General features: G+C 46.4%; 1 protein-coding gene across 1 annotated transcript in view; it reads left to right on the top strand.

Moving 5' to 3' along the window:
• KALRN (kalirin RhoGEF kinase) overlaps positions 1-13,211 on the top strand; it is a 1,371,746-nt gene that overhangs the window by 1,306,889 nt on the left and 51,646 nt on the right. Inside the window, exon 51 of the mRNA XM_030208706.1 lies at positions 2,349-2,408. Within this exon, the coding sequence (XP_030064566.1) occupies positions 2,349-2,408 (60 nt within the window). The remainder of the gene's footprint in view (positions 1-2,348; positions 2,409-13,211) is intronic.

The following is a 13,211-nucleotide window of genomic DNA, read 5'->3' as shown; positions in this document are numbered from 1 at the left end:
TTCTGGGGCAGAGGGAGCATGGAACGAGCGAAGCCGACAGGCGTGCGGCCCCCCCCCCCCCCCAGCAGGTAAAAATGCACCCGGGGGTGGGTGGGGGGGTCGGGCTGCACCCGGGGGGTACATCGGTGATCCGCCTCGGGTGTCAGCCACCCTAGGAACGTCACTGCCGGCACCTTTTTTGCTAGAAAAATTGCACTGCTTATGATAAAGAAAACAAATTGAAATAAGTGTTAAGGTCATACTTCGGGCCTGCAAAAACCTGAGGGGGTGATACAGTGTAGAGGGTAAAATACTATACACAAAAGAAGGGCAAGAGTTGGGGGTGTGAGTCATAGGAGCCAACTTTTCAAAATTATTGGGGGTGCTAAGTCCAATGGAAATAACCCTTCCCTGGACACATCCAAGGAATTTTCTTAATATTGGGGGTGCTCAAGCACTCACATAGTCGGCTCCAATGGGGTGAGTTTAGCTGATGACCACAAGGTGGCCAAATAAATAGAAAAGGAGATGGCAAAAGCTAGAACAGTGGTGCCCAATCCTTTTGTGTCTGTGACCCCATGATGATGCCAAACAAAATTGTGTGACCCCCCCCCCCCCCCCGGAGATGCAGAATAATGCACCGATGGAGAGCCCACCTTGGCCTTGACCCCAAAGGCGAGCTTTGTGACTCCATTTGGGGTCCTGACCCATAGTTTGGGAAGCTCTGAGCTTAGAAGGAAGCTTGGGTTCATAGGAAGAAAAAAAAAAGTGATAAATCCTCTGCATAGTATCTGGTGCAACCTCATTTAGAGTACTTTGAACAATTCTGGACATCTCACCTTCAAAAAAATTATATATGAACAGGATGGAGTCATTCCAGAGGGCACCTACTAAAATGGTCAGTGGTCTTCATCATAAGGCGTATGGAGACAAATTTAAAGATCTAACATATGTACTTTGCAGCAAAGGCTGGAGAGGGGGAGATGTGAAAGAGACATTTAAATACCTCCGTGGCATAAACGCACAGGGGCTGAGTCTCTTTCAATTGACAGGAAGCTCTGATGAGGGGAACATAGGATGAAGGTGAAAGAGAACAGACTCAGGAATAACCTAAGGAAATACTTCTTTACGGAAAAGATGGCAGATGAATGGAACAGCCTCCCGGTGGAGGTGATGGAGATTAAGACTATATCTGAATTGAAGAAAGCCGGCTGGGATAAGTACATAGGCTCTCTAAGGGAGAGGAAGGGATAATAGATGATATGGAGAGGCAGACTTGCTAGGCCATATGGTCTTCATCTGCCTTCAATTTTCTATATGTATCTAAAAGAAATGGAATAAAAATGTTGGGGATTGATACTTAAGAGGACTTATCTAGATAGCAGCACATTCAGCGGCACTATCTGGATAATGTAGCTGAACATATTTTCAGACCATCATGGCCCATACTGGGAACAGACCAAAGGTCCATCAAGCCCAGCATCCTGTCCCCAACAGCGGCCAATCCAGGTCAAGGGCACCTGGCAAGCTACCCAAACGTACAAACATTTTAGACAAGTTATTCCCGAAATTGTGGATTTTTCCCAAGTCCATTTAGTAGCGGTCTATGGACTTGTCCTTTAGGAAACTGTCCAACCCCTTTTTAAACTCTGCCAAGCTAACCGCCTTCACTACGTTCTCCGGCAAGGAATTCCAGAGTTTAATTACACGTTGGGTGAAGAAAAACGTTCTCCTATTGTTTTAAATTTACTACACTGTATAGTGTATCTGGATAGTGCTGGGCAGTCCAAGGGCAGGATCCAGGGTGGAGAACAGAGTTTATCTGAGTAACAGCGATTTTCAGCACCACTGCCTTCATAACCATGCGGAAAACTTCGGACAGTAAAACGGATGTCCTAAATCTGTCTGGCTAGAAGTTGAATGTCCTCTGCTCTCTGGATAATGCAGGCACCTCACCGCTCTACCTAGCTATTCAGTGGCAGCCACTGTCCGGATAGTGCTGCTGAAAAAAAATATCAACTACTGTGGACTCAATGTCAGGGGGGTAAAAATACTAAACGGATGTGTTCTGTGTACATCCCTTCTCGTATGTTGAATCCCTGCTGTGGCGTGTGTATTGGCAGACCCTTCAGAAGTGCCCTTCCTTATTCAGACTCCCAACAGCTTTGTTCTCTGCCCTGTGTCCTAATGTAATCTGTTTTTCCTCTCCCCCCACCCCCCCCCCCAAAGGTATTCTGCCGCTCTTGCAACTTTCTATAGCTTGATTTCTCTTGGAATGCTGTACTGTTTTTTTGCTTCTCATCTGTGCTTAATGGTCTTGTTCTAACTGCTCCTTTTCTTCTCTCTCCCTCTTCATGCTGCCGAATAAGGAGGTGAACAGTTCAGAGGAGTCAGAGTGTGACGAGCTTGACCCCAATACTAGCATGGAGGTAGAGACCACCACTGATGCAAATTCTGTTACTGAAACAATAGGCTTGTTTTCTCCTGTTCTTTGCCTGTGGGAAGAGTCCTTTTTAACTCGGCCCAGTGTTCTCTAAAAAAAAAATCAAACGTGTTTCTAGCTCTGGAACAGGAGCAAAATGTAGTTAATGAATGCAAGTCTGCTCTTAGCATGCATGGGGTGTTTCAACTGGTTTCCAAAGAGAACCATCATACTTCCAAGTGTACAAGCCTCTGTGCGACCTGCATGTAGGCTTTCACACGAGTGCAAGAACTAGTCCTTTTGTTAGGTAAGTAAGCGCCTGTGCCATGAAGGCAGGCTTGCAACGATAGTGTGTTGCCAGATTGCAGATGCAAAGGCTGGCCCTTGCAGCAGTGCTAGGTGATAATAGAAGACGTCCATGCTTATGTCGCTGTTGCCAACCTACTTTCTTGGAACAAATCTGGATGAGCCAGAGTGCAGTGTCAGTGGTCGCATGGCAGATCACATTAGACTAATGCTGTCCTGCAATTCATTCCACCTTCTATCCAACTGCATTCATTTCACTGTTTTACTAATATAGGGGCCCTTTTACTAAGGCGCACAGTCATATTAGAACTAGCGCCTGGCTACCGCGTGCCCTGGGCGGTAATTCTAATTTTGACACACATCCAAAACGCGTGGCAGAAATTAATTTCTATTTTCTACTGCGTGATGCTAACTGGGTTGTAATCGGCAGTGTATGCGCACTGATGATTACTACTACTTATCACTTCTATAGCATACGCAGCGCTGTACACCATACATGAAAAGACAGTCCCTGCTCAAAGAGCTCGCAATCTAAATAGGACAGACAAACAGACGGAACAACTAAGAGGTAAGGGAATTAAAGAGGTGGGGATAAAAGGGTACAGGGCAAGTGAGGAGTGGTTAGGAGTCAAAAGCAGCGTTCAAGAGGTGGGCTTTTAGCCTGGATTTGAAAACGGCCAAAGACGGGGCTAGATTACTGCCTGGTTAACGCATGAGATCTTACCACTAAGTCAATGGGTGGCGGTAAGGTCTCAAGCCCAAAATGGATTTGCGCTCATTTTTATTTTGCTGCACGTCCATTTTCGGCAAGAAAAAAAAAAGGCTTTTTTTTTTTTTTGAAGGCACACTGAAACATGGACCTTCGCACATCCAATCCATGTGCCTACACCAGTGCAGGCCATTTTTCAGCATTCCTTAGTAACAGGGCCTCATAATCTGGTATTCCACAAAATCCCTCAAGGTCCAAAGCGGATCACAACAGTAGTAATATACAAAAGCCAGCAAATAAACTGGGAAATACAATGGAAAATAATGAATTAGCATAAAAATTTCTGAAATGAAAAAAGTTTTGAAACCCAGAAGAACTTTTAAATCCGAGAATAATGTACAGCATTTGGTGAAGGAAAACGGATAATAGCTAAAGTATAGGACCTTAAAACTTTGACATTTTCAGGAAAAGAAAATATTTGAATGATTGTTACATTCCGATCCAGCTCCTTAAAGTTTGAAGATGGTGGAAGCCATTTTTAAATAAATTTGGGCTTGTATGGGAAGCCAATGCAACTGAATCAACAAGGGGGTGGAGCTAACAGTTTAGCCATACTTAAAACATGTGTGTTGAAACATTTTGTAGTGTCTGAAGTTTCATAACCAATTTATAAGAAATACCTGAATATAGACTGTTATAGTAGTCTAGGTGCAAGAGAATTAAAGACTGAACTAATACAGAATAATATTCTTCCAAAAAAAAAATCTAATGATGCAACCTAAAAATAAAAAAAAATCTGTCAACTCTGTAAGCATGAAGTTCAAAAGTAAGACTAGTGTTAAAATAAAGCCAAGAACTACTGCAGGTTTATCTACCTACAGAGATAGACCTGTAGTTAGAGTTAAAGTCTAAGGAATTTGGTCTATTAGGATTGCTCAACCATAGCAATTTAGTCTGGTCTTTGTTTATTTATTGATTGATTTATTTATTTGTAACATTTATATCCCACATTTTCCCCACCTAATTTTCCTGTTTAATCTCAGACTATGAGATCTAGACCCTCTTTCAACAGCATCAATGCACTCAGAGAGGGTTTTATCACATAAAGTTATAAATGGAAAAAGAACAAACATATCATCAACCTATGTATAGTGGAAAACCTCCAAATTTTATAAACTCTTATCGAAAGATGTCATACATTAGACAAGATCGGGAAGAGTGGGGAACCCTAAAGAACTCTACATAGAGAGTTCCAAATAAATGATAAGGAATCACCTATTTTAACTTGATAAGACCTGTTAACTAGGAAGTCTCTAAACTCGATCAAAATCACTGCAGAATTACCCAAGCAATTTAATTTATAAAGCAGCAGGTCATGGACAACTGTATCAAATGCAGCTGTTAGATCAAACCGAAGAAGAATTGCATCCATACCCTTTGACAAAAAAAAAAAACTCTTTGCATCTGACAATAGTGAGAACAAAAGAGATTCTATACTATGGCCAAGAAAATGTATATCCAAACTAGAACAGCCAGGGCTTTTTTTTGAAGGGGTACTGGGGGGGGGGGGGGGTACTGAGTACCGGCACCTTTTCCAGTGTCTGGCAAAATTGACCCATGGTCCCCAAGTTTTAATGAAAGAGCTCAGACCCTACATACCAATTCTGCCTTGTCATAGATTCTATGACTGATTGCAGGGGGCCTGGCTATTCTGGGGTGGATCCCTCAGTGATCACCCGACCCCTGAAGGGTGGCCTTGCATTTGAGTACCGCACTGAGAACAGCGATCAAAATTCTGCTAGGCAAAGTATGAAAGAGACTCTTTCCCATACGTTGATCCTATTTCCTAAATAGTGGGCTGATTTACTCATTTATTAGGATTTATTTACTGTCTTTTTGAAGAAATTTACCCAAGGCAATGAACAAAATCAATCTGCACATAGGTAATAGACAATAGTAACATAGTAGATGACGGCAGAAAAAGACCTGCACGGTCCATCCAGTCTGCCCAAGAAGATAAATTCATATGTGCTACTTTTTTATTTGTACTGTCCTCTTCAGGGCACAGACCGTATAAGTCTGGCCAGTCCTATCCCCGCCTCCCAACCACAAACCCCGCCTCCCAACCACCAGCTCTGGCACAGACTGTATAAGTCTGCCCAGCACTATCCTCGCCTCCCAACTACCAGTCCCGCCTCCCACCACCAGCTCTGGCACAGACCGTATAAGTCTGCCCAGCACTAGTCCCGCCTCCCAACCACCAGCCCCGGCACAGACCGTATAAGTCTGCCCAGCACTAGTCCCGCCTCCCAACCACCAGCCCTAGCACAGACCGTATAAGTCTGCCCAGCACTATCCCTGCCTCCCACCACCAGCTCTGGCACGGACCGTATAAGTCTGCCCAGCACTAGTCCCGCCTCCCAACCACCAGCCCCGGCACAGACCGTATAAGTCTGCCCAGCACTATCCCCGCCGCCCAACCATCAGCCCCGGCACAGACCGTATAAGTCTGCCCAGCACTAGTCCCGCCTCCCAACCACCAGCCCCGGCACAGACCGTATAAGTCTGCCCAGCACTAGTCCCGCCTCCCAACCACCAGCCCTGGCACAGACCGTATAAGTCTGCCCAGCACTATCCCTGCCTCCCACCACCAGCTCTGGCACAGACCGTATAAGTCTGCCCAGCACTAGTCCCGCCTCCCAACCACCAGCCCCGGCACAGACCGTATAAGTCTGCCCAGCACTATCCTCGCCGCCCAACCATCAGCCCCGGCACAGACCGTATAAGTCTGCCCAGCACTAGCCCCGCCTCCCAACCACCAGCTCAAATAACAGTGATTATTATGGCATAATATGCTACTTACAATGTCAACACAATACACAATAAAACATCTTACTAGACAGCATAGGGTGTAAGTAAAGGTGGATCATATATACAGATATGATAGAGCAACAGGAGTTAAATAGAGATGAGAGGAATAACTTAAAGTAGTCTGCAGAGTCAAAAAGGTGCATGAAAATGATCTCAAGTGTGTAGACAGTGTGACATCCTGCGCAGAATTTTGTGGGCACACAATGCGGAAAAAGGTTTTAAGCAGAAGCTATCAATGCGCTAAGCTGTGCATTAGACACCTGTGCTTAGCTTATTAAAATTAATAGTAATGAGGCTATTAGTTATTCCACCCCTGATGCAAAGAAGTGCACAGGAGATTTTAAGACTGAGAGCACTGCGAGAGCTTTAATGCCACCTCTGAGGAGAAACAGAAAGGCGTGCTTTTCTTCTCTGCAGTAGCTGCTCTGAGAATTTTATACCTGCTCTTTTTTCTCTCCTGATACCATAGGGAACTCAGGTAGACAAGCACAGTGGAGGTGACGTGAAAGATGATGCAGAGTAAAAACAACCAATGGACTAAGAAAGTGCACATCAGAAGTTTTATTCACATAAAAATGGACTCACGGACTCGACACGAAATTGTGTTTCGGTCCCAAGGGCCTGCTTCGGCGCTTGTTAGCCGCGATACTATGTAATAGCGCTTCGGCGTTCTTTCATGTTCATTGTTTTTTAGATTGTCTACCCACGATACTGAGCAGAGTAAAGTGCAGTGTTTCTATCACCACATACAGAGACTCCTGAAGGAGGCCCTTGGGGCCGAAACACGTGTTGAGCCCAGGAGTCCATTTTTATGTGAATAAAACTTCTGACGTGAACTTTTAATTCATTGTTTGTTTTTACTCTGCATCATCTTTTGTGTCACCGCCGCTGTGCTTGTCTTCCTGGACCACCCGTGCGGAGGACTCCTTGTTCTTCTGTGGTTGTCGACCATAGGGGACCCACCAGCTTTACTGCAGCCTCCATGAAGAGCATAGATAACAAAAGACAGAATTGGGGGAGGCGACGATTCGGCACTAACAGCAGCTAAAACTGCGCACAGGTCTGAACAGAAGAAAATTGTATCGGCATACATCTAGATATGTACTGGAATGCTATTCTACACATAAATATCTGTCATCACAAACAATTATGTGTCCTTTTAAAAAGGCATGCCAAAAAGTGGCCTATGGTAGTGTGGGCACATGTATTGGGCACGCACTGGACCATTTTTCCACCTCATCTGGAAAAAAAGAGGGCTGTATGGGAGCCGGGAAACAGGGCCACCGAGAGACTAGGCCGGGCCCGGGGCAAGGCCGCCCTGCCTCCACCCCCAGCCACTGCTGCCCGCCATCGCTCCCCATGCCACTGCCGCCCCCATCGCTCTTCCCGCCGCTGCCGCCCCCCCGTTGCTCCCCCTGCCGCTGCAGTCCACAGTCTCACCTGCCTGCCTCCACGGTTCTGGGTCCCCTGCATTCAAGGCAGCAGTCATGATTGCCTCTCTTCTGGCCTTCCCTCCCTTTGTCCTGCCCTCGTCTGATGTAACTTCCAGTTTTCGCGGCGGGATACAGGGAGGGAAGGCCTGAAGGGAGGCGGTCTGTGACTGCCGCTTCGAATGCAGGGGGCCCAGAGCCGAGGAGGCAGGCAAGTGAGACCGGGAACTGCAGCGCCGGCAGCCTGACCCCGACGCCAGGCCCCCCTTGGAGGCCCGGGCCCGGGGAATTTTGTCCCCCCCTGCCCCCCCCTCTCGGTGGCCCTGCCGGTAAATGGATATGCGACAAAATGAAAACCAGCGCATGTCTATTTATGGCCTGAGCCCTTAATGCCACCCATTGACTTAATGATAAGGGGGTCAATCGTTACCCGTGTGGTAACTGTCCAGCACACACCAACTGCCAGTTACTACTGGGATCGCCTCCACAGTAGAAAATTCTACCGCGGGGTTTTTTTTTGCACACGCCAAACTATGAATTCCTGCCAGGTGCACGCGCTAGCCAGGTGGTAATGTTGATTTGATGCCCCCTGCATGCAAGTCAACCTTTATGCACCTTTGTAAAAGGGCTCCTAAATGCACAGAACAGCACTCCAGCACATAAGCAGCATGTTTCTCTGCTCAGTCGTGCAAGAACCTTGTGCACATACATCCAGCGTACTCTTCCTGAGTAGCGCACAAGCTTTGGGCTGGTCTTATTTGCAATTCAGGGGCGTAGCTACATGGGGGCATGGGCCCCCGTAGATTTGGCCCTGGCCCCCCCCCCCTGCCGCCGACCCTCTCAACCCCCCACCCTCCCGCCGCCAACCCTCCCCCACCGCCATCGCAATCTGGTACCTTTGCTGGCAGTCGAAGTCCTCTTCGGCGCAGCAGCATTGCTGATCTAAAACCAAGGCTTCTGTTTCTGTGAGTCTGACGTCCTGCAGGTACAACGTACAACGTGCAGGACGTCAGACTCACAGAAACAGAAGCCTTGCTTGCAGATCAGCAATGCAGCCGCGCTGGAGAAGAGGACTTCGGATGGCAGGGGTTGGGGACCCCTGCCAGCAAACGTACCTGATGGCGACAGCGGGAAGGGGGGGGGTCGAAAGGGTTGGTGCCGGGTGGGGTCAAAGGTGGTGGTGGCAGCGGCGGCTGCGGTGGCAGGGGGGTCAAAAGTGGCAGGAGGGGGTCTGCAGTGCCAGGGGGGGGAGTAAAATGTACCCCCTCACCTCGGGCTCTGGATCCCCCTCCTGCCGAAGTCTGGCTACGCCCCTGATTTGCATATGATTTGTTTGCTGCATCAGCGAGCAAAAATTATGCATTCAAGCTTTCTGCATTGGCCCCTAGGGAAGAACTCAGCAGGTTCTTGGTTTGTTGCTTTTATTGATGTTTTAACTGTTTCCTCTGTTCCTTTCCTTTTTATACGGTTGACATTCCTTTTCTTGATTGCTTTTGCTTCTACTCCTGTTTTATTTTTTTTATGAACGGTTGTCCTTAAGTGAATTATCAAATAAAATAACCTTGAACCTTGACCATAATACAGCACATGAGTGACTGGGGTTAGAGGCAGACGTGAAATCAAACATGACAGTAGCTTCAGTTAGGATAAACAAGTCTTACCTGCTGTATTCATTAAAAACAAAACAACTACATTGACCCCTCCCCCCTTTTAATGGAGTGCACACATTTATGCAGTCAACATGGATAGACCTGGACATGTGTTTTTCTGTGCTGTAGCCACACTGATGATGTTAATACTTGTAAGTTGACTCTAGAATAAGACAGTGGTTATTTCAGTGAACATGGAAAAAAGAGGCTGCTAGTCAGAAGCAACTTGTGCCATCACAATCAGATGTTGACCACTTAAATGTGTTTCTTTGTTTTCCAGAGTGCAAAGTGGATAAATTTGGATGGTCAACTTGATATCTATCCAAAATTTATCTGTCAAATTTTAGGAGGAGCCAGAGTTCTTCTGTGGGTGGGGCCTAAATTTATCGCATGAGCAGAGATATTCAATCACTTTCCAGATAAATTTATCCATATACTTGAGACCACATAAACAGCAGTCCTAACTTTCTACAAATAATGTAGCAGGTGTCAGAGCCCCATAGCTCAGCTCTGTTTCATTCCAGTCCGACCTGGGCTACAAAGGGACCACACACACACACTGAACTCGAGTTCCAATTTGCCTGCAGTCGAGCTTGGGAGTGGGTCAATGGTCCGGAATAGAGATCCGGGGTATTGGAAAGGTAGTTCAAATTCTCCAACGGTACTTTACCAGTCAGGGAGCAAGCGTCCCCGCTCACACCGCAAAGACCACTGTGCTCTCCGTGAATTATATTCAGCGCAAAATAACTTTACTGGAACCTTCTGTAACCGGCAGTCAACCACTTCGGAACTCGTTAGAAATACTGATTCTCCAAGACGATTTGTGATCATCTTAACCACTTCACTTCACTCGTTGAATATTCCAAGGCTGTACATATTTACACATCATCCTGTTGTGCCTGCAATAAACCCTGCTGCTCCTAATAGCAATCCAACTCTTTCAGTCACAGACTCTTTAGGCTGGCCTCCTTCCAACAATGCACTTCGCAGGGCTACACCCCAACCTTGAATAGGCTTCCCCTGCTCCGGTTCATGGTTCCAGACTGGATTCCCCTTATCCACCTGAAGCTCTGTCTCCTCAGTCGCCACTTATAGGGGCAGCAACTCCTTTACTCAGCCTGCATTTACTTCACTCCAGAATCCCCCCCCCCCCCCCAATACTTCCAAGGGTCCTGGTGAGGGTACAGGCAACCCTCACGTCAATCCCTTTTTATTATTTTCCAACTCCGCTCTAACCGTCACTGTCTACCATTTTCCTCTACAACCTCTCTGCCAACCCCTCCCATGGGCACGCTTCCCAAACTCTCTCTCTCTCCAGCCCACTGGCTGGTATAAGTTTAGGGCCACATTTGGTGATCCAGTTTACATGGAATTGACTGAAATTAAAATAACAAACTCGCACTTAGACGTCATCATGCATTGGTCATACTGCTGAATATTGTCTCAGTATGTCTTGTGTGTTTTATTCAGTTTGCTGCCTTTGGATAATTCTGCCAGCTGACTTACTGATTAGTTGATGGTGCTAGCTTTCCAAGAGCAGAGGGAACTGCCAGCTCGTTCTTAACCTTGGGACATGTGTTTGATTTTAACAGTTGCGTTGGAAATAAAAGTATGAGACAGTTTCACAGTGGGGCCTAAAAAATGTTAACAATGATCTTTATTTCAAAAATTCAAAAAGAAAGCACAGAAATGCAAGCATGGCAGAAATAAAGCTTAACCAGTAATTGGAAAATCATTGTTAATGAGGCTATCATCTCAGAAATGAAGCTTAGCAGTATCTGATTCTGTATCTGTCACTTCTGTATTGCTGGCCTTTATACAACAGAGCTGAGCACTTGTGTCTGTAAGATTTGTGGAACCTGGCACTCACAGTAAGAGTAAAGCCCTAATTTTAGAAGCGCTATGCCTGGAATAGACTTCCTCAGCTGGTACGTCAAGCTCCATTTCTGGTCGTCTTTATATCTAAGCTAAACGCCCACCTTTTTGATGCTGCTTTTAACTCCTAACCCTTATTCACTTTGTTCAGAACCCTTATTTTATCATCCTCACTTTAATATTCCCTTATCTCTTGTTCTAATTAGATTGTAAGCTCTGTCGAGCAGGGACTGTCTCTTCATGTTCAAGTGTACAGCGCTAAGTACGTCTAGTAGCACTTTAGAAATGATAAGTAGTAGTATGTATATCACATACATGTGTAAAACCCAGTTTTGGAAAGCCAGTATTCCTCACCACACACAAATATCGAGGGCATGTTGGGGTGTGACTTGGGTGTGGTTGGATGGGTCAAAAATCTACATGTGTACGCCGTATTTCATAAAGGGAATGCACTTGTATGACCCAAGATTTATAGCTTCTTCCTTCTACCTGTAAGTTTGTCTAAAATGCAGGTTTGGGCCAGCCCTTTACAGGAGGGATTAGGAGGAGTGAACCCTCTTATTCTGCTGTTGCTTATGTCCTTTCCCAAAAGGAAAACAAATAAGGATTGCAGCCTCCGAGTCTGTTGGCAATTAGTGACGCACATAGCTGTAGGGTTGCAAAATGGCAGGTATTTTGCCATCTACAAAGTGTAAATTTTGGCCCTGTATATTCAAAGAGTTAAACCTGGGGCTGCTTCTCACCAAGAATGGACTCCAATCCTTAATCCCATTTTTTAAAATTTAGTATAGTTGATGATAAGATAAACAAATCGTTTAGTTACAGTTGCATTGAGATGGATTAGGGATTCTGTATGTACAGAGTGAGTCAGTGTCTATGATTAGCCTCTCTACCAGAGAGGAGAAAATGCCACTGCCTGGTATTTTGAAATACTGAAACACAGATTAACAGTACCACAGCAACCACACAGGCACAAAATCACTATGAATTACTACCCTGAGAGAATAATACAAGCAGTAGTTTACTGCCTCAGAATGGAGAGATTCAGGTCTCTCAACATGTTGGATCTATGACCTAGGTACAGCTCCCATCTCTTTCTCTAGTTCCCTCAGGAGAGCATTCAGTGGGAGGGGGAATTATAAGTACATAAGTAATTCCACACTGGGAAAAGACCAAGGGTCCATCGAGCCCAGCATCCTGTCCACGACAGCGGCCAATCCAGGCCAAGGGCACCTGGCAAGCTTCCCAAACATACAAACATTCTATACATGTTGTTCCTAAAAATGTGGGTTTTTCCCAAGTCCATTTAGTAGTGGTTTATGGATTTGTCCTTTAGGAAACCGTCTAACCCCTTTTTAAACTCTGCCAACTTCTCCCAGCATGCTCTGAAGCAGTCAGTACCAACAAAGCTTCAAAAGTCATTGAGAGCAGAACACAGGTGTCATAAAGTCTAATCACAGAGGACTGCAGAAATACAGGGTCATGGTCCATGGATGCAGCTCAAGAAATATATAGACACGTACTCAGTGGCTTAGGAAGGGGGAGAGGTGGGGCGGTCCACCCCGGGTGCACACCGCTGAAGGGGTGTCGGCTCCGCTGGTTCCCTGCTCCCTCTGACCCGGAACAGGTTACTTCCTGTTCCGGGGCAGAGAAAGCAAGGAACCAGCGGAGCTGACACAGCTCCCAGCGATGTGCACTCGGGGGCGGATCGGCCCTCTCGCCTGCCCCTCGCTTCCTAATGCAATTAAGAATGCGCTCCAGGGGGGGGAGCCGTGCTGCACCTGGGGGGGGCGCTGCGGCGATCCGCCCCGGGTGTCAGCCGCCCTCGCTACGGCACTGCATGTACTCTGTCACATGCCAACATCACAAGAGCCCCATGCAACAGGGGCAGAACAGCAGGCATACATGTGAAAGTTACAAAACACCAACTTACATGTGAAAGTATTGACACATGTATGTTGCTGAGTTTT

The sequence above is a fragment of the Microcaecilia unicolor genome, chromosome 7 (assembly GCF_901765095.1).
Source record: "Microcaecilia unicolor chromosome 7, aMicUni1.1, whole genome shotgun sequence".
NCBI classification, from domain to species: domain Eukaryota; kingdom Metazoa; phylum Chordata; class Amphibia; order Gymnophiona; family Siphonopidae; genus Microcaecilia; species Microcaecilia unicolor.
Note: the sequence above shows the minus strand (reverse complement) of the source record. Positions and strands in the feature narration are given on the sequence as shown.